At 32.3% G+C, this 23,482-nt stretch overlaps 1 protein-coding gene across 1 annotated transcript in view; it reads left to right on the top strand.

Annotated features, from left to right (window-relative positions):
• Positions 1–21,517, top strand: part of LOC134694001 (orexin receptor type 2-like) — a 34,629-nt gene extending 13,112 nt beyond the window's left edge. Inside the window, exons 2-5 of the mRNA XM_063554988.1 lie at positions 15,876–16,260; positions 17,580–17,724; positions 19,508–19,626; positions 21,183–21,517. Of these exons, the coding sequence (XP_063411058.1) occupies positions 15,876–16,260; positions 17,580–17,724; positions 19,508–19,626; positions 21,183–21,334 (801 nt within the window). The 3' untranslated portion in view covers positions 21,335–21,517. The remainder of the gene's footprint in view (positions 1–15,875; positions 16,261–17,579; positions 17,725–19,507; positions 19,627–21,182) is intronic.
• Positions 21,518–23,482: the final 1,965 nt, after the last annotated feature.

Below are 23,482 nucleotides of genomic sequence, written 5' to 3'. Positions count from 1 at the left end.
CTAAAAATTATTTTCATTGAGCTATCGCGTCATTAGTGACGTATGTTTGACGTCAAATAAAGATGTATTTCATAAAATCTTGTTGACTTATTAACATGTACCATATCATTTACTTTCAAATAAAAGTTTCAATGTGTTCGGGGTTGCGGCACATATAAAATCATGAAAAAAGGTGAAAAAATAAAAATTTATAAAAAAAAAGGGATGAAAAAAATAAAATCTTTTTCTATATAGACTATATGGGCCAATATCTATGAAGATATGAAGCAGATATACATCTTTACTATAGGACTTTCAAATATCACACATTTAGCAATGCATATACATTATATTTACTTTTGATGATTAAATGTAAAACAAAATAGTTTACAGGGCCATTTATTTGGGGTTCTTGGCTCTACTCTTTTGCTTCCCAATTTGTACAAGATCTCCGAATTTACAGGTTGCTATTTAAATTCTTTACCTGCACATTGAACAGAAAATTTAACAATTTTGCTATAATGATAACTATTGTGTTCTGTCTTGTTCCTTTATTCCTGTGAGAAAAAAAAATTCAAAAGAGTAGAAAACGTGTTTCCAAATGACATATCTTCACGTTCTTGATAAAATGTCCCATGGTGGTCTATCCTAAGAAAAATCTAATTTCCTAAATGGAAAGAAGATTTATTCATTGTCCTGAATCAGAATGAAGAACTTGTCGCAGAACAATATGGAACAATCAATCAATATTATTTGATGAAGAACTTGTCGCAGAACAATATGGAACAATCAATCAATATCATTTGATGAAGAACTTGTCGCAGAACAATATGGAACAATCAATCAATATCATTTGATGAAGAACTTGTCGCAGAACAATATGGAACAATCAATCAATATCATTTGATGAAGAACTTGTCGCAGAACAATATGGAACAATCAATCAATATCATTTGATGAAGAACTTGTCGCAGAACAATATGGAACAATCAATCAATATCATTTGATAAAGAACTTGTCGCAGAACAATATGGAACAATCAATCAATATCATTTGATGAAGAACTTGTCGCAGAACAATATGGAACAATCAATCAATATCATTTGATAAAGAACTTGTCGCAGAACAATATGGAACAATCAATCAATATCATTTGATGAAGGACTCCTACAACTCAATGTCCAACTTTTATTTTCAATTTCTTTCTTGGGCAAACGACAACCGCAACTTACGCTGAATTACGGACACTTTAAAGATTGTTTCCTAGCTCTACATAAGCTTTTTAACAGATAAATGTTGCCATTGCATTATCAACTATGACTCTGAGACACTCAACTTTTATAGAAGAAAACATCGTAGGTCAATATGTCACAACATTCTAACAAAACTTAAATAAAACTGTAACCATTTTGTTTTAATTAACACTGGTTTTAAAACCAAACAACATCAATTTCAAAAATTTCAATCAATTTCATCATCTTTTAATTCTTTTTCTCATATGTTTACCAAGACCTACGCCAACCATTAAGATGCAATTGATACATTGTATATCAAAAAAACATTTAATTGTTGAAAAATTCCATAAGAAAATGTTTTTTAAATGTAATACTTAACCTGAGAACTGTGAATGCTAGTATTTGTATTGCATTTTTAACACGTTGTTGTTTTAAAAAAGTTGATAGTTTCCTCGTTTTTGAAAGTATGATTTTTTTTATACCAAAACATGTTTTTTTAGGATTCAACCCAACATGGCGTTGTTTCCAAATGCGAATTAAACTGGCTGCCCTTCTCTTTTTCCATATATTACAAATATGGTCTTCTCCGAATTCACGAAACAGTAGGATGATAGCATTCATTCGGAGACGACTTACAAGTTGTATCATCTTGTGTCCAATCCTATTTAGTATATTTGATAGCAAAAACAGGTGATTCTATGAGAAAGATAAAATAAAAAAGAAAAATTATAGAAAACAAATAGTTATCAAAGGTACCAGGATTATAATGTAATACGCCAGACGCGCGTCTATCTAGCACTCATCAGTTACGATCAGATCAAAATATTTGTAAAGCCAAACAAGTACAAAGTTGAAGAGCAATGAGGACCCAAAATTCCAAACATGTTGTGCCAAATTCGGCTAATGCGGGGTTCACACATTGCCGATTATTGCTCCCGTTTGAGATCAGACAGCGATACGAAACGAAAAGTGAAAAAGTCGGATTACTATCCTCAATTATCTGGAATGTCCTATCATTGTCTGAACGCAGTCGTTTAAGTTCGCAACAGATTCCTACGGGTCGGGAAGGAACCGAATAGTTCGGCGAAGCACCCCGACAGTTAGGTGCGTCCCGTAACATTCGGGGAAACTCAGCCGATTTAGTTTAGTCGGATTACAATCGTGCATATGTCGTGACAAATTCTGCTGTATCGGATCACAATCCTAACAATGTTCTGTGTGTTCTGAACGGTGTCCTGTGGAACGGGAATGATCTGGAGAAATTTTTCATTGTTTTTTTTCCTGCCGATTGAGTCCAGATTGCATCCAGATCTTGTCGATTGCGAACCGTTTTTGCCGAAACCGTTCCGGAACAGTCCCGTTATTAATACGAAATTCGTCAATTATACCCACGTCAGAGTCCCGACAATTACAGAATACAATACGACTGAGACCAGACAAAGCCATTTGCAATGCGATAGAGCGGACCGTGATAGGATAACGTTCCGACAGTATACGATGATTCCGATTATGCTGAAAAAATTTTGAACAAATAACTTCCGTCAGCGTCGGTTCACTGTCTGGTCACTGTCTGATCTCTGTCGGATTACATTCGGTAAAATCGGGACGCAGTCGTAACAGGCTTGGTCTAAATTTACCTGGCGAAAGATACAAATTGGATTAGAAGCGGATTGAGAACGGGATTATCGGGATAGATTCGCTTGGAATATCGGCGCTTCCTGAACAATATCTGATTGTTGTCGTGATTAAATTATTTGTTTTAAGCTGGGGTCACACATTCACGATTTTTACTACCGTTCTTGATAGGACCATTCCCGATTAAAATTTATTAAAAGTCTGATCAAGATCCTGTGAATCGTGGATGGAAATTCAAACTTAAATTAAAATTTGTAAAAAAAATAATTTGATCACGACAACAATCAGATAGTATTCAGGAAGCACCGATATTCAACCGTTTCTAAGCGAATTAGTCCCGATAATACCGTTCTGAATCCGCTTCTAATCCGATTTGTATTTTTCGCCAGGTAAAATTCGACCGAGTCTGTCACGACTGCGTCCCGACTCTACCGAATGTTATCCGACTGAGATCAGACAGTGACCGGACAGTGAACCGACGCTGACGGAAGTTATCCGTTCGAAAACTGTCGGCATATTCGGGATGATCAAGTTCTGTCGGAACGTAATCCTATCATAGTCCGCTCTATCGCATTGCAAACGGCTTTGTCTGGTCTCAGTCGTATTGTATTCTGTAATTGTCGGGACTCTGACGTGGGTACCATTGACGAATTTCGTATTAATAACGGGACTGTTTCGGAACGGTTTCGGCAAAAAACGGTTCGCAATCGACAAGATCTGGATGCAATCTGGACTCAATCGGCAGAAAAACAACTATGAAAAATTACTCCGGATCATTCCCGTTCCACAGGACACCGTCCAGAATACACAAGACATTGTTCGGAATTCGATCCGATACAGCAGAATCTGTCACGACATAGCCACGATTGTAATCCGACTAGACAAAATCGGCTGAGTTGCCCCGAATGTTACGGGACGCACCTAACTGTCGGGATGCTTTGCCGAACTATTCGGACACTTCCCGATCCGTAGGAATCTGTTACGAACTGAAACGAATGCGTTCAGACAATGATAGGACATTCCAGATAATTGAGGATACTAATCCGACTTTTACACTTTTCGTGTCGTATTGCTGTCTGATCTCAATCGGGAGCAATAATCGGCAATGTGTGAACCCCGCATTACAAATTTTAATTAAAGTTTGAATTTCCATCCACGATTCACAGGATCTTGATCAGACTTTTAACAAATTTTAATCGGGAATGGTCCTGTCAAGGACGGCAGTAAAAATCGTGAATGTGTGACCCCAGCTTAAGGTAATCTATTCATTGAATAAGAAAGTTCAAAGTTTTGTTACAGGAAATTTATAAAAATTACCACATAGATCTAATTGATATTCATATCAACACCGAAGGACTGACTACTGGGCTGGTGATACCCTTGGGGACGAAACGTCCACCAACAGTGGCACAAACTATTACAATGTACTTTGTCGCTGTTGCTAGGTTAAGTATACTCTTGATTTTCATATTTCATGTCGTTTATAGATGAACTGTTAACATTGTGTTAAACATTTGCAAATGTTCATGAGCTGTAGTTAATAACTACAAGAATGCTTACACAGTATACTAATGACATTGTTTTTTCTATTGTTAAAGAAACATTTGCATAAACTTTGAAATACAAATACTGCAGACACATAAAATATATAAGTTTGTATGTATTTATTGGGAGAAAGCCAACTGAATGGCAATACCTGAATAGATATAAAACTATTACAAAAGTCTACCGTATGCATTCTATGTAACATTTGTTTGTGTTTTTTAAGAAAATAAGGTATTCATTCATATTCCAGCATTTCTATCGTATGCTTTGCAAATATAAAAATATGAGGTAGTGAGTTTGTTTTTCATCATAAGAATTTGCTGTTTATTCACCAAATGCCATCCATCCATTGTGTAATAGGCTTGTGTCTTATATTCAGTATGAATTTAGCGTATGTTCACCTATTTACCAAAGACCATCCATCCATTGGTTATTAGGTGTGTGTCTTGATTTTAGTATGAATTTAACGTTTGTTCACGTATTTACCAAATACTATCCATCCATTGGTTATTAGGTGTGTGTCTTGTATTAAGTATGAATTGTAGGTTTACTATATATGTACTCTTTCATTTAGTTAATTTTTAAGACGATAAAAATACATTTGTTCTTACGAAATTTATGATCCTCCCCATAGCTATTAAACTTTTACAAAATCCTAGCGCAGGGACTATATCTTTGAAGATTAAGGTCACCTATAAAACCTGATTTTCTATATCTGAGATTGGTTATAATATTGCATGACAAAATTGCTAGTGGGAAATGCTTATTTGTTTTTCCTTCATTTGGGAATTCGTGGTATTTCATATTCCGACGTTTATTTGGTACATATTTTGTAAATCATGCTGTATTACCCCGCTAAAGAACAGATTTAATTGTGTTTTAACCACAAATAGCAACACTTTACAAATCAGGTGGACACTCTCTTACTTGCAGTTTCATAATCTAGACATTGGCCGTACACCACCATGATATACGTAACGACTAGATCACAACTTTTTAGATGAACGATGATTTTAATTATAAATAGCAAATTAATTTCGAATAGAGTTACATCTTTATATTGAAATTTTTTTCCATCCCACTACCAATATTTTTTTCTAATTTCTTCAGTATGTTTGTATGTTAAAAGCAGGTTTGCCGAATTCTGTTGGTTAAAACTTGAAGTATTTCGTGACACTGCATGTTTCTTTAAGTGAAGGCTGTCATGTAGTTGCACAATATAGATTTCAGAATAATCTTTGATGAAAATAAACTGTATTTGCGTAAAATGGTTATCACTTTTAAACTTATTTTTTCGCATTTTATCGTTTCAAATCAATTGAAAATATGCTAGAAGTTATATAATCTAGATGTAAAACGAAAGTCCACACCTTCAAACATGCTTTAATATAATTTTCTTCGATTTTTTTTTAAGTTATAAGTCTCGGAGTTAATTGTGTCGTCTGTTTTAGACGAACAAGTATTCATCTGTGTACACGAGCCAGCTAAAGCACACCTCCAAGTGTGGGATTTTTTCTCGCAGTGTCGAAGACTATTGGTGGCCTTCCGAAGTTTTCTGCTCTTTGATCGGGTTGTTGTCTCTTTGACACATTCACTATTTCCATTCTCAATGTTGTTCCTTTGTTGCGTGGAATTATCATATATCAATAATCCTAAGATCGAATCTATATAACAAGGAAATTCCCGTCTACTGCTATGACATCGGTTGTGTAAAATGGAAGCTCTTTATAAGTAATCTGTGGAGGAAATCACCGTGAGATGTCCTTTCAATCAAGGTTTTTGCGGATACGGTATATTCTGTTGATTGTTACAAGAAACGCAAAAAACATTTAGTTTTCATTCATTCTGAATTTATTAAAAGTAACCGTATATTTGTAGAAAATCACTTTTAATGATCTTAAAAATGCACACGAAGTATGCTCTATTGCTTTCAAAATTTCAGTGAACGTTTTAAACAAATCTAGTTCTTAAGTTAAATGATACTCTTTATTTAGACGCCATTAGCACAATCGATATTTCCGAAACAACTTAAGTCAATGAAAAAAATCCGTTATCTTGCTAAAATGAGAGATGAATCCTTATCAGAACACTTGATGCTCAGCTTGCTAAACCCTTTTTGAGTATCTGAGCTATCACTAATGTACATGCAGTTCTCACTGTAATATGTATTTATTTTACTTTATTATCTATGTGTTTGGTTTTTCTTTCTTTCGGGACTTGCTGGCATATACCTGTTATATGGATTCTTAGGTTTTCCTTTCTTTCGGGACTTGGCGGCATATACCTGTTTTATGGATTCATATGTTACCTTTTTCGGGACTTGCTGTCATGTGCATGTTTTAATACCGATTTAACTTATTTATTTGATCTACTTGGAGACTACTGTTTTCGGTCTCTTTGTCTTTGTTTCCCTATAAGTCGTAGTAATATGCCTTTTTTCATTTGCGATTACTGATTTTTTGTTTGGAGTTTCCAGTTTTGTTTCCCCTGCAATCACAAATATAAAGCGAAAACAGCCTTCTCCCTGGTATATACATTTTCTTTCATTTGTTATGACTTTAGTTAGTATATAAATTTGTAAAATGTATTTTCTTCTTCTTAACAAAACGATTATTCCATTGAAAGCTATTCTTAAATAGAAATCCGGTTAAAAATTCAAGTTCAGTCAGAAACAAAACAAGTCAATAAAATGGACGTTTTTATTCAAGACCCGTCTCAAATACATTTACAAAGAAAAATAATTTCCTGTTTCGGAAAACGTAAACAAAGTTTCGTTGTAAACTTTCTATTCTTGGTATAAACGATTATTTTTGATAGCCGAACTACTTTACTTTGTTTTTATTTGACCATTGGCGATATGTGAAATGACTTGTTCTAATTAATAGACAGACAATAGAACGGTGGTAGTGTTCGATAAAGATTATGCTTGGCGGTTACGGTATTAATAGGAAATCTTCTGTCTGTGGGAAACAGGTTAAATGTTTTATACATATTTCCTAGTTCGCTTTTTCATTTACAGAATTGTCTGTCAAATATAATAGATAAAAATGTCATAAGAAGATTAACTTTTGAATTATATTTAGTCCACTGTCATATGACAAAACATTAAATCTCTTTTCATGTTAGTAAAAGGTCTTCTCAAATAAGCATCATCAGGTATTCTCGGAACCGACAGTCTATTGTTAGGAGTCCGAATGCTGTAAAATTCTGAAATTTTGCATGCATTTTTTTATTCCGATTCTTGAACAATTGAGAAAAATCCAGATCAATTATTGCCATATAACCAGGAGGTTTGGCTAGCTATAAGACCAAGTTCAACCCTCCAATTATGTACCAAGTCAGGAATATGGCAATCGAATCAAATAGTTCGTATCTTCGTATGTTGGCATTTTTGTTGCACTCTAGTGTTCCTGTTGTGCCTTTTCATCGTCCCTCGATTTTAGTTTTCTCTCAATCGATTACTGACTGTTGAACAGCGGTAGATTACTGTTGCCTTTATTGCCACTGAAGGAACTCGAGCAAACAAATGGTGCTATTAAAATATAAATTGAGAAAACAAATAATGTTCAGTAGTAAGTAACCTTTTAAAATCTTGGTCTCTTGATTAATCCGAATAGAATAAAGCAAGAGAACTATTCGTGAAGATATTTCAGATATGCATATCTGTTCTCTGTGAGATAAAACTTTTCATTATAGTATTGCCTTATTTGTCATTGTTTTTGCTATGGTTCAATTAAATTTATAGCTTTGTATACATTTTTGAACAGCGATATACTACTGTTTCCCTTATTTACTTACTAGGTAACAGCGATATTCTCAAAACACAATAAACAAACTTCATGTAGCTGGGCTAAACATAATTAAAACAAAAATTGTTAAGTTGTTGAAATATCAGGGGTGTGGTTCCTGGCTTGAGACAGGCACCAATCAAAGACTTTAAACATTGTAGCACATCAAAAAACAATTAGATCAGACAGAAATGTCTACTTGGTGAACTTTTCTGGTGTAGTTGACACGTGATGAAATCTTTGTGATAAAATTAATGAATTGTGTGTGATTTTAGCGTTGCAAAGTTTTTCTTACTTTATACAAACAAATCTCTCTTTTGTAATAAATGTCTGAGCGTAGGAAAGACAAACGATGATAATACGTATTAAGCATACTCATAAAGACAATAAAACTCAATAGTCACAATAATGATTTCTATAAAGAACACGTATAACTCATTATTCTTATGTTTGTAATCGTAATATTATCTTAATTAAAAATTCTAAGACATAAATATCACAGAAATGGGATAGTTATATCAACGGACTAAGTCTAAGATATAATCATCATTAACCTGGTTTATTTGATATTTTAGGACAATCTGTTGTCTATCACAGTGTTCTAAAAAATTTATAAATCTGCATCACGATTTTCATTTACATTTTTGCGCTGTTTTTGTTGGGAAAGGTAAAATAACAAAAATACTTAACTCCAAAAACAGAAAGTCCCTAATCAAATGGCAAAATCAAATGCTTAAATACATCAAACAAATGGTTAACAACTGTCATACTCCTGACTTGGTCCAGGCATGTAGAAAATGGTGGATGAAACCTGGTTTATATCTAGCTAAACCTCTCACTTGTATGACAGTCACACCAAATTCCATTATATTGACAACGATGTGTGAACAAAACAAACAGACATAAGGTAAGAATGTCAAAATGAGGGGTACAGCAGTCAACATTGTTTTACAATCTTAATCACTATAAAAACAAACAAATATGTAACAAAGAAGCACAAAAAATACATTTAGACAAAGCACTTTAGCAAAATGAAAAACAAGAATACAAATATTTTTGCTTAGATGTATTTCTTTTCTTTATTTTTCTCCTGGTAAAGGTGTTGTATGTTATTCTACTGTCTGTTTACTAACCCTGGTATCGTCACATAAATTCACCATAGGAAGCCATTTAGTTCCTATTTTTTCAAATTTTTATAAGATTTTTAAAATTGAATTATAAAAAGGGACAATTTATGCAAGTGCATTTCACATTATTATTTTGTGACGTTGAACCATATACAAATCTATAAAACAAAACAAAAATACAATTATAAAATGCTTCAAACCTGCCATGTGTTATGTCATATCTTAATTATTTTAATGTTATTTAGAGAAATAAGTGTTGCAGTTTCTCATTTGGTTATTCACATTGAAAGACTCATGATGATTTTGCTAGAGCGCGACGTATTGAATAAAACAAAAGTTTGTTGTCACATATTGCATAGTGTTCGCTAGATGTTCTTTTGCCAATTGTTGAATACAGCATACTGTTCGCTTGATGTCTATTTATCTGTTGTCAAATATTGCATATTGCTTGGATGTCTTTTTATCGATTGCTGAATAATACAAACTGCTCACTGAACGTCCTTTTGTCGATCGTTGAATACAGCATATTGTTCACTGGATGCATCTATTATCAAATACTGCGTAATTATTCACTGGTTTGTCTATTGTTGAATACTGCATATTATTTCATGGATGTCCTTTTATCTGTTGTCGAATACTGCATATTATTCCATAGATATAAAAAAAAAATGTGGTATGATTGCAAATGAGACAATTCTCCACAAGAGACCAAAATAACACACAGAAATAAACAACTATAGGTCACCGAACGGCTTTCAACAATGAGCAAAGCCCATACCGCATTGTCAGCTATAAACGGCACCGACATGACACTTTTAAACAATTCAAACGATGTACAAAAAATGGACGAAAAACAAGTATGTAACACACAAACAAACGACAACCACTGAATTACAGGCTCCTGACTTGGGACAGGTACATACATACAAAATATGGCGGAGTTACACATGTTATCGGGATCCCAACCCTCCCCATAAAGTGGTATAACAGTACAAAATAAGAACGAACTATAAAAATCAGATGTCCTTTTGTCTGTTGTGGAATACTGCATACTACTCACTGGATGCAGGAAAACCATTTATACAATCTGAAATATATGTTTTGTTGTATAAAAGAGGGACGAAAGATACCAAAGGGACAGTCAAACTCATGAATCTAAAACAAACTGACAACGCCATGGCTAAAAATGAAAAAGACAAACAGAAAAACAATAGTACACATAACACAACATAGAAAACTAAAGAATAAACAACACGAACCCCACCAAAAACTAGGGGTGATCTCAGGTGCTCCGGAAGGGTAAGCAGATCCTGCTCCACACGAGGCACCCTTCGTGTTGCTTATGTGATTACAAATCCGGTAAATAGTCTAATTCGGTAGGTCAAAGTCATGAAAGGGAAGGGGATTGTAGTTACGACGTAAGGAACATATCCGATATCATTTGTGAAACGGTTATTCCATAACGGTCAACCAACTCGTGATGACGTCCGTAAAATTTACGAAGGGATGATTTCAACTTCACCATTTGGAACTCTTGGTTAAATAGCTTCCTTGTGAGCAGTAACCCTCTTTCAAGAAAATCATGATAGGAAATGCAAGCAGGGGAATATCGTGTTGTATTTTAAGCATCTGTCTCATTGATGTTTATCCAAAGTTTTATTCAAATATACCTATTTAATTGTAAATTTCCCAGAAACGATATTAAAAGCGACATATTTCTATTATCAAATTTGATAATAGATATTAGGCTGTTGAAAAAATTGAATTACAACAGATTGCTGTTATCATAGAATTTAATACTTCAGAATATAAAATGAATGATACAATAATCTTCAAGGGAATCAAATTGCTATAATAGTGGATTTTTATCAAAACTGATAAGAATATGTATCATTGTGGATATATCATTTTAAATCATCCAACCATCTTTCGCATATATATATAATCTGTGATATTATGTTGGTTTTCTGAATGTTGAATAGAAAAATATAAAATCATTTAGTTAAACAATATTTTTATTTCCTTAGACCTTCGAACTGATATTTCGAATGTTTTAAAATTTAATGTTAAGTCTTACATCACGTATTTAATTCATTAAGGTGTTCCATTTCATATTAAAATTAAATCATTCTGCATTTAAACAGAAATACTGCTAAATCGAAAACCAAATCACATCACAAGGCTATATAAAATCAAGTTTACATAAGTTTGATTCATCGAAATTCTTTTTAGTAATTTGGAAAAAAGATAATAAATTGTGGAATTTAATTACCGTTCATTATTAGATTTTTTCCCTTTTTGTTTTGAATATAAATAACAGAATTGGATATTCTGTCCTCGCTGTTAAAAACAAATTATTCTAAGGCGAAAGTTCCTGAAGTCTCCCGAGGTTAAATCTTATGAAAATGGAATATTTAATTGTTCACTGAAAACCAAGTTAATGTGACAGATGAGTTTAAATCCATTCCAATACTTCTATTGAACATTAGTATCAAGGGAAATGAGGGTTTCCTGGTACGACCATTTCCGTTTTGTTTCACCGTAATCAGAAAAGGCTTAGTCAAACGCTTACCTGACTTCGATACAAGATGTGAATATTGGTCTAAATTTGATAGTAATTTATGCTAAACAGAAAGAACGTTAAATGAAGGATGAAATATTTCGTATTTCTTTATTGTGTTTTGTTGTGAGACAAAATCATGACATCAAATATAAATTCAACATTTTCCTCTTAATATAGAAAGAATTGTCAATTAACTAGAAAATATAAAAACGGTAAAGCATTTATCAGTTAGTTACATGTTTTTCAGAGCAATCAAGAGATTTAAGTTGAAAAAAATATTAGATAATTATCTTCCGATTGATATATATATCTTATTCCTTGATTGATGACACAAGAGACATCATACGAGTTATAATATTGCTTTTTCCGTCCTGGGGAAATCTTATTCATTTCAAGTTTTTCATCTGCAATTTACTGAATTTTAAGTAACATATTCAGCTGGGATTTGATATACGAGTAAAAGTTAAAAGTTGCTCTTAACCGATTTTTGTTTTTGACTCTGATAAGTTAACCAAAGACATTTTTTTACAAAGGAAGGTACCCATAGACGATTTTTGACTCTGGTAGAAAACCAGACAATATTTGTCTCTGAAAGGTAACAATAGACAACATTTGACTCTAGAAGGTAACCATAGACAATATTTGTCTCTAGAAGGTAAACAAAGACAATATTGGACTCTAAAAGGTACACATAGACAATAATTGTCTCTTAAAGGTAACCATAGACAATATTTGTCTCTAGAAGGTACACATAGACAATATTTGTCTCTAGAAGGTAACCATAGACAGTATTTGACTCTAGAAGGTAATCATAGACAATATTTGTCTCTGGAAGGTAACCATAGACAATATTTGTCTCTTGAAGTTAACCATAGTCAATATTTGTCTCTAAAAGGTAACCATAGACAATATTTGTCACTAGAAGGTAACCATAGACAATATTTGTCTCTTGAAGTTAACCATAGACCATATTTGTCTCTAGAAGGTAACAATAGACAATATTTGTCACTAGAAGGTAACCATAGACAATATTTGTCTCTTGAAGTTAACCATAGACAATATTTGTCTCTAAAAGGTACACATAGACAATGTTTGAATCTGGAAGGTAACCATAGACCATATTTGTCTCTAGAAGGTAAACAAAGACAATATTGGACTCTAAAAGGTACACATAGACAAGTATTGTTTGTAAGATTATGGAAAAAGTTCTATTTAAACATTTGTATAATTATATGAGAAGTAATAACCTTTTATCAAAGTTTCAATCTGGTTTCCAGCCAGGTGACTCAACTGTTAATCAGTTAATTGAAATATATCATAAAATTATTAGTAATATGGATAGTGGGAGGGATGTAAGGTTTGTATTTTGTGATGTATCTAGAGCTTTCGATAAAGTTTGGCATAAAGGACTTTTATTTAAACTTAAACAATCTGGCATAAATGATCAGCTCTTATCTTGGATAGTGAGTTATCTTTCAGATCGTCAACAAAAGGTCGTTTCAGAAGGTTTTTCGTCAACTCTAAGAAGTATACATGCAGGTGTCCTCCAGGGATCAGTTTTAGGACCCTTTCTGTTTCTTATTTATATAAATGATATAGTTAATGACATTTCTAATGATATTAGACTTTTTGCAGATGACACCTCTTTATTTGTTATAGTAGATGATGATCCTGCTGTAGCAGCTGCTTCTTTGACTGATGACTTAGATGTTATCTCAAATTGGGCAAAATCATGGGCTGTTCAATTTAACTCTAAGAAAACAAAAAATATTGTATTTACTAGAAGGGAAAGGGAACACCCACCTGTATTTTTTGGGATAAATGGTGAAGAGGTTGAGAAAAAAAATATTCAGTCATCTTGGGATAACATTTCAGTCATCAGCTTCATGGAACGCACATATTGATATTATCTATAAAAAAGCATGCTCTCGTCTATTTGTGCTTCGTCAAGTCAAACATTTGTTAGATAGGAGTTCACTTATACGTATTTATTATGCTTTTATTAGACCTATATTAGAGTATGGCGATGTTGTATGGGGCAATTGCTCCCAGCACGAGTCTGAGCTTCTTGAAAGTATTCAGATAGAAGCCGCTAGAATTATTACAGGCTTACGACGTAATTCCTCCAGACAAAAACTTTATATTGAATTAGGTTTAGAAACTCTGGAGAATAGACGTAATAAACATAAGCTTATACTATTCTATAAAATATTAAATGGGATGACACCTGCATACTTATATGAGTTAGTCCAGCCATATCTTCCCAGACAAACCCCTTATACTTTGAGGAATGAAAATAACACTTTTCATCCGCCTCTTGCTAGAACTAGCTCTTATTTTAATAGTTTCATTCCTTCCACTATAAGACTTTGGAACAGTCTTCCTTTGAGTTTACAAAAATCCCCAAGTTTGGGTATATTTAGAAGTGGACTGGATAAGTTTTATAAGACTGATGATATCTTTAAACCTTTTAACTATGGGATAAGGAAACTTAATTTAAGTCATTGTCAACTCAGAAATAATGTTAGCAACCTAAAATCTCATCTGTTTAATCAGTTCTTATCAGAGAATACTGTTTGTGTAAACTGTAATCACCCTGTTGAGGATAACAAACATTTCTTTTTCATTTGCCCTAAGTACAATGATGTAAGACAGATCCTTCTTGATTCCATTAACTCCATTGCTGATAATGTTGATATAAATATTGAATTATTACTTTTTGGAAACAGATTATTTTCATATGATATGAATATTGCTATTTTTAAATCTGTTCATAAATATATCAGTGACACTCATCGTTTTGTTTAAAACTTACCTATTTTTTGTTTCATTTATTTTTATTTTTTATTTTTATTCTTCTCCACTAAAACATTAATTCATTTTATCCACTAAGCAAGCTTAGTGTCTCTTTCAAGCCATATATATATATATTTCTAATGACTTATAAAGGATATTTGCATGTTTCAAGGTTCTTGAATACATGATGAGTAATTGCCTATATATACTTAAATATACTTTGCATTTAGTAAGTAACACTGTAAACATTTATTTTCTCGTGTGTGCTCATAAGTAGCATGCATGTTCCACTATATTGCATTATTTTAAATACAGTTGTTATAATTGAGTTATACCTTGAACATGTAATATGGAGAGAGCTTTTATAGGCTGTGCCTGTTGCTCAATCCTTTTCATATCTTAATGAATAAAATATGTTTAAAATCAAAATATTTGTCTCTAGAAGGTTACCATATATAATACTTGTCTCTAGAAGGTAACCATAGACAATATTTGTCTCTAGAAGGTAACCATAGACAATACTTGTCTCTAGAAGGTAACCATAGACAATACTTGTCTCTAGAAGGTAACCATAGACAATATTTGACTCTAGAAGGTAACCATAGACAATACTTGTCTCTAGAAGGTAACCATAGACAATACTTGTCTCTAGAAGGTAACCATAGACAATACTTGTCTCTAGAAGGTAACCATAGACAATACTTGTCTCTAGAAGGTAACCATAGACAATATTTGTCTCTAGAAGGTAACCATAGACAATACTTGTCTCTAGAAGGTAACCATAAACAATATTTGAATTTGGTATGTAATCATTGACGATTGTTGACCTTTTTATAAAGGTTTTACTACCATTCGTAGCAAGACAAATTGAAGAACATGTATGTATTTCTATACACGGTCATCTATTTGGGTGGTTGATATAAGTTTTGTGATTGTCTGTTTACTTGAACGTAGACGGTTTCGACTATCTGTTGCGTTGGCAGTAGACAAATTTTCAATGTTTGTTTTAGACCCTTTTATCATAGTTTGATGTTCATTAATGTTTTACGTATATGTCTTCTGAAACTGTGTGTTTACGTGAGCGTAACTGATGAGAGATTACAAAAACTTGTGACCACTAAAATATATATAAATATATTTTCATATTATATTTATTGCGCTGAAAATCGCTATATAGTGTTAATGATATATTTTTTCTCTCTTTCAGACGGTTTCGATTTCGGTGTCAGTATTGACTCTAGCAGCTATTGCTGTGGAACGATGGTATGCAATTTGTAGGCCATTAGCTTTCAAAAGTACACGACGAAGAGCAAGAGTTATCATATTTGTAATATGGCTGGTATCTGCATCTGTTGCCCTTCCCGATATAATCTTCCTTCGATTAAAGAGATTTGAACGAGTCCCAGAAAATGTTTCTGACTTGCTTATGTCGTGTCAGCCAGGTCTAGACCAGGAGCAGCAGACAGCTTATCAGATAGCTTTAATTGTACTACTGTATCTTTTGCCAATGATTTGCATCTGCGTGGCGTATATACAAATTTCGCATGTTCTGTGGAAAGGGGACATTCCTGGGGATGGTGACTCAAGATCAGGTTTGTTACTTTTTTCAATATTAATATGTTAGTAGGAAGGATATTAATTGTATGTGTTGCTAATAATATATAAAGTTTATTTTTTCTTGTAAGTCTGTTGGCGAAATAGTTTTGCACATGTTGCTCCAACTAGGCAAATGTACTATTTCTGAAACGTTTGAAAGTCTGCGAAGGCAAACACAGAACAACATAAACCATAAAAAAAAACTACGTGTGAAGAAATTTAACGACGACAACGATTTATAAATTGCTGCTTTGAACTCAATATCATTCGAAAAACTCTTTTGTTTGTAAGTAATACCAAATCGACCCTATCGACGAGACATGAGAGGTTGAAGACATTTCACGAAAATGGTTAAAACCTTCTGTGTAATAATTCAGACATGATTGCAATAACGATTGCCCAGATTTCATTACATTTGAAAGGCTTGATTATAACACATCATGCTTTCTAAAACATATGAAAAGTATTAAAAAGCGAAACTTTAAATTAAAAAGATCAGTTTCATTAACGATACGAGTTAAAATATCTATATGAGAATTTCAAATGTCAAAGACCAAACAAGGAAAGCTGTGGCGCATATTATGTAACGGTATTGACAGCAAAGAACAATCTAGCATGCTTTAGGTATTAGGTCTATTTCAAAACAATGCTCTGCTTTTATATATTAAATAACAAAGACATATGCACACTATTATTATTAATTTCCTATATCATTATGTTTTGTCATATGTTACATCATTTGTTGTTTGCTGTCATTCCGTGTCTGTATACGAAAAGGGAGAGAAAAACTTTTAAGTTGGAATAACTTGTTCAAGTCATATTGCTTTTTTACTTTTTTAAATTTCACTAAATTTAATTTAAGTAAAAAAGAAGACAACAACAAAAACCCAGATAAAAATCACCCCACCCCTCCCTAAAATAAAAAGAAAAGAAAAACTTCAGATTTGGAGGTTTTCGTCACTTTTGAAAAATCTTAATTATTTTATTTGGTTGTATATTAATCAGATTAAAGTTTTTGTCATAGAATTGGTAAAACATTTCCATAAAGAAGAAAACAATGTATAAAAACAGCATATAATTAGGCAGAAAGTAAGACTTCATCAGTTGTGGTTGTTTAGAAAATGATGATTTGTTTTTCTTTTGTAAGGCAAATTCAAATAATTTGTACTTGGTTTAAAAAGACCAATTACCATATTATTTATGTAGTAGTTACACGGATATTCGGAATCAAATTGAGACACAGGCTTGTAGTTAGAAAACTTATACTTATACAAACGAAGTGTTAACTTATGTCTTGTTTATCATATAATTTCAGTAACTCAGCCGATGATGGATACGCGGCGGATAAATGTTGCCAATGAACAGCTTGCTTCACGACGTAAAGCTGCTAAGATGTTGATCACAGTGGTTTTAGCGTTTGCTGTCTGCTACTTCCCAGTTCATCTGCTTAATATTTTAAGGTATTTCTATACGAACAAACTAAACCTTGAAATTTAGTTAAAATGTCTCCCGTTTCTGACAAAAATTGTAACAAGAAAGGAATGGTTCATGTACATAATCAAGTTGAGAGGCTATACACCGACATAAAAAACAGTTATTAGTTATTATCAAATCTCGCAGTTTTCTTTTCTTTTAAAAACACACTTAATATGGAAAAGAAGATGTGGTATGATTGCCAATGAGACAATTCTCCACACGAGATCAAATGACACAGAAATGAACAACTTTATGTCACCGTACGACCTTCAATAATGAGAAAAAGCTAATACCGCACAGTCAGCTATAAAAGTCCCGAAATGAAAAATGTAAACTAATTTATATAAAAAATAATAACGGCCTAATTAATGTTCTAATTCTTAAACACCCACTCGATTTATGAAGCAATAAACATCCATGATATTGTGTAAAAAAGCACATATATCCACCGAGATTCTCTTTTTATAAATTTATTTTTAACATCGTCCGCAAGACGGTCGTTAATGTTTTATAATGAAAAACAAAACTGGTAAATTTTGTTCATGTGTCTATTTTATTTTAATTTTATTGTCACTTTATGTAGCCAAGAGACTTATTAATCTTTTTATTTGCATTTGAAAATACAAAGCTACTGTTATTAATTCAAAGATTTAATTGTCACTGATATGTTGGTACCATATCTTTAAGCTATATACCAGTATATTTCAAGTTGCCTAGTTTTTTCTTTAAATTAATTACACAAGATTAACTTTTTTGAAGATTGTTCTTTGTCTATAAATATTAGGTTATCCTTTTCTTTTTATATTATAGCTCTTCACGCATTTATATAGACATACACCTTTGAATTATATTTTTTTCATATGGTTTCCTGGTGAAGATAAGTCTAGAAAAGCGCTATATACGCAGCAAAGATAAAAAAAAATTATTTTCAAAACAAATATATATCATCCATATAACAGAAACTGCTGTTGAAAACAAGTACAGCGGCCATTCGTACTCGAAAATAAATTTCTTCCTCAACACAAAGCCCCTTCTTCCACAGAGCAGACAATGAAGCATGCAAAATACTATATACTAACATTTTATTCTAATTCAGGATACTACCTTATTTTAGACCAAAAGCTGGCTTCTTATTTATATTCATACACAAACATAACTCCATTATTACTAAATGTAAATTTTTTCCTATTGACTTAAACATCCGCTTTATATATTCATTCACCATAAACTTGAAGTGCAATTCTACTACAAAAAGAATTTATTAAAGAACTGAAAATCTGTACTACCTTTAAAATGAAATTTGTGAAAATGCTGGCCCCCATTCTTAGATCTTCTTAATGTGGAGTGAACAATTTGAAAAGCCATGATTAAAATGTTCATTTTGCTTATCATGACGAGCGTTTGAAGTATGGAAAAAGGAAAGAAAGAATGAAATTTTAATCAACAAAACACAAAATTCAACAAAAATTCAAAAGTTTTACCCAAAAGTACCAAAAGTACACTAAGTAAGCTCTATACCATTACATTTATAATGTTGGGCATTTTATAACTTTTTATGCATTATGGGCTTTGGTCATTGTACAATGACAAATATATGTTTATTTCTATGTCATTTGGTCTCTGGTCATTGCCAATTATAACACATCTTCGTATTTTTATATTGATACTTTTAAAAAACAACGTAAGAATTTCATATCTTTTTATGCAGTTATCACAAATTATTGTAGTTCCTGCTTAGTTTTTCTGATATAAATGGTATTATTGTAGATATGCTGGTGTATTGAAGTATATAGCTGTTGATGGAATACGTGCATATAGCTATGTTGCTCATTGGTTGCCTTATTTAAACAGTTCAAGTAACCCAATCATCTATAATTTTATGAGTGGTGAGTAAAAGTCACTTAGTCTTTGATGCAGAGGTGTCTCATTGGTAATCATATATCACCCTCTTATTTTTATAACGAAATTAAAAAAAAATGTTTTCACAAAGTCTTTTTACCTTCATTAACACAAGAAAGAGTCCATGTAACATAGTAAATGTTTTCATATGCTTAGCAAAAATATAAATTAGGAGAAAACTATTTTTAGAAGACCGTGTGAATTGTATTTAACAGTTAAATCTCAATAAATGTAAGTCAAAGAAGTGTCATGTCATTTTGAAACTCTGCAATTCCACTGTACACTTCGTTAATACAATTTTGATGCACGCCTTTCTGTCCATTAGAAGCACAAATTTATGTAATATAAGCATGCAATAATAAAATTACGCAAAATATCTGGCAATAATTTTAATTTTGGATGTAACGCGTTTTCTGATTGGCTGACGTTATTTTGTTATCAGCCCATATACATAATTAAGTCATGTGACCGTGACGTCATCAACGTTTTTTTCATGGTTTTCTACGGTTTAAAATGGAATTTAGAATTAAATTATTAGAAATGACTAATATTTTTTCTGTCTATTCGAAATTTCTTCAAAGACACAAAAAATATTACAGTCATTCCTTCAATACAATATTGAAAGTTGGCCATTACAGCATATTTTGTTTTTACTTTTTATAGTTTCGTCATGTAATAAAATAAAGTTTGTAATCATATTTTATGACATGCTTATCGTGCGGAGTATTAACAGTTAATATTGATTGTTTGTTTTTTACTTTTAAAATTTACAACAGAAAATATCTCGTGCATTTTCAGACGATATCAAATTAACAATACATCTTATATAGTGTAGGTTCTATCAAGTTCGTTAGCTGTGATTTAGGTTGGGAAATATGGACTTGCACTGCAAAAAAAGGGTATAGGCAATGGAAAGTATTATGGATAGTGGCACACATTTTTGAATGTATCAAATCACCTTTGGATAAGACGCATTTATTTCAACGTCCCCAAACCGACCGCATGTGACTGTCTATTTATTTCTCCTTTCTATGACAGTTGATATTGACGACATATCGTCCTATCTTTACACAAAATAATGACCGTTTATTTTTGCTGTCGAAAACAACGAATTGATAGTGATTGCTTGTCCTTGTATATGCGATCATTTTAAATATTGTTAAAAAATCTAAGACAGATTCTCAATTTTTCTAAAATTGCCCTAAAATGAAACTGCAAACTAAATCACAGAAATATGCCAAAAAAAAAATCCAACAATCAATGTATGTGATGCAGATACTAATAACTTGTAAAATATAATGTTCAAATAATTTTCCCTGTCAAAATTCATAACAAATATCTGGCATACAATTCTGTAGTTTAAAGTCTAAAGCAGGTATGAAGTTGAAGAGCATAGATGACTATATATAACAAATAAAGGCAACAGTAGTATACCGCTGTTCAAAACTCATAAATCCATGGACAAAAACAAAATCGGGGTAACAAACTAAAACCGAGAGAAACGCATTAAATATAAAATATGTTTTTTTCTCTTCCATTGCAGCAAAGTTCAGGAAAGAATTCAAGATGGCATGTATATGTTGCTGTGGACCTCCAGAAAAAGGAAAACAAGGCTTCACTTTTACCTCAGCGACGCATTATATCTCACCAAACAATGTTGGGACGGAACAAACATCATTGACAACAATGAAGTAAAAGCAGTATCTTAGCGCCGTCAAAAAAGGTTATAACGGAAGAAAAACATGCAATGTAAAAAAGAGAAGATATATCAAATTAAACCACTACGGTAAAATATATATCTCATGGACAGATGATGGAATGAAGCGAAATGTGTAACTATAGCGAATCAGGGGAACAAAAACAAAAACATTGGTTTAGTATAATATTGGCTTTAAATAGAAATTCTGTATCGTTAACTGATAAGTTGGTCAATAGTATTATTTAGCAACTTGGGTTTTCCTTTTCATCTTTGTGTATAAGCTGTAACTGTATTTCCCATTAAACATGATTGCATTTTGTACTTGTCATCTTAACACAAACGCTGTTGCTTAATTGCAGATAATACAAATAAACCTGTGTAATATTGCCTACAGGGATATAGTTATCTAGTTTGCGTGCTAACATTTTCTTGACGTAAATTATATTCGATGATTAAAAACAGATAAAGCACCTGTCTCATAGAATTAACAAATTCGTCTTAAATTTTTCGTAGAAGTCAGCATTTTTTTTTTATCTTCTTAATTCTTAAATTCCTAAGATAGCAAAAACACTTTTGGTTACAAAATGCAATTAGACGCAATAAGTATACATATTTTTAGTATATTTTTTTTTATTAACCTATTCTTTCGATTCAAGAATAGAGAGCGTTAAATGTGTCCAACCTAATACTGAAATAACACTTTCTTAATGCAAAGAATAGGTTTGCAAAATATAAGTACATTAACATATTACTTCAAAACATATATATATATAAAGATGAAAAGTGAACACAATGTAGTTGTTAAGAAATAAAACAAGAGGATATCAAACTTTTAACTCAGATGACTTAAGATTCAGAAAATACAAAGGCAAACCAGGGTTTTATTTCTACTAAATACACCCCTGTTCTTACCACAATTTGTCAGATGTTATATTAAAATAATTACCATTTCATTTGTTTAAAACTTTTTAAACAGGAAACGGTATACGCATCAGTATCATATATGTTCACATCTCGTTTAATAATTCATTTACAACATACAACAGATAAAACCTGAAGAAATCGCATGATGACCAAAGAAATAACAAATAACTGTTTCTAGATAAGGTCAATATCAAATTACTTTAGGAAAGGTCATGCGTATCCATACTAGAATATTATAATGTCACCGCAAGGGTTCGCAAGGATAGAATACAAGCGGTAAATTAACAGACCAGACTGCTGTCCTCGTATCAAGATATTTGAGATCACGTAAATATATAATATTTGTACATAGTCCGAAAATATAAAATTCATTTGTTCGAGCTTTTGAAACAGGACGAAAAGCGAGGGCCGCCGAACGTTTATCATACTTCGTAGCGAGTACTTATACATTTTAAGCGTTTGAATCCAAATCAATGTCATTTTATCAAAGAAATCGGCATAGTTTAAACGCAAACTGCGAAGAGAACCAAACATGAATTGTTGCGCAAAAAGAAATATCCACATTACAGCTTGCTCATCATATAGAAGTTGGTAACAGGATACTATGATTGTACAAGCTCAAATTAAGCAAATTAAATTTAATGTTTGTACCTGTTATTTCTACAATAGTTAACTGATTGCAAGATAAACATGTCTCTTCCGAGTCGTATTGTTCAACCAATTCGTAATGATCACCATACAAACTGTAAACGATCGATATCAGTCCCCTCCGCTCATCACTACTGAAGCAGATTTTGCATCAAGAAGAAACAAAAAACAGCGAACATGCACGCGCTCTGCTGTACAAATCGCGCGATTGCAATAGTAATACTTATTTTGGAGTTTTGGATCCACAATGCCCTTCAACTTTTTACTTGTTTGGTTATATAAATATTTTGATATGAGCGTCACTGATGAGTCTTATGTAGACGAAACGCGCGTCTGGCGTACTAAATTACAATCCTAGTACCTTTGATAACTATTTGCAATCGTGTTGAGCAAATTTTAACATCTTCTTTTTTTCATATGGTAAGCGAAATAACAAATGTCGAGTACATAATATGCAAATTCGAAACTCACTATCGATAATAAAATCCATCTTTGGAAAAAAAAAACACAATTGTTTTAGAAGCAATCTGAAATTTATGAAGGAATTACACTTACTATTGTACTTTATATCC

Source organism: Mytilus trossulus, chromosome 1 (genome assembly GCF_036588685.1).
Source record: "Mytilus trossulus isolate FHL-02 chromosome 1, PNRI_Mtr1.1.1.hap1, whole genome shotgun sequence".
Lineage (NCBI taxonomy): Eukaryota > Metazoa > Mollusca > Bivalvia > Mytilida > Mytilidae > Mytilus > Mytilus trossulus.
Note: the sequence above shows the minus strand (reverse complement) of the source record. Positions and strands in the feature narration are given on the sequence as shown.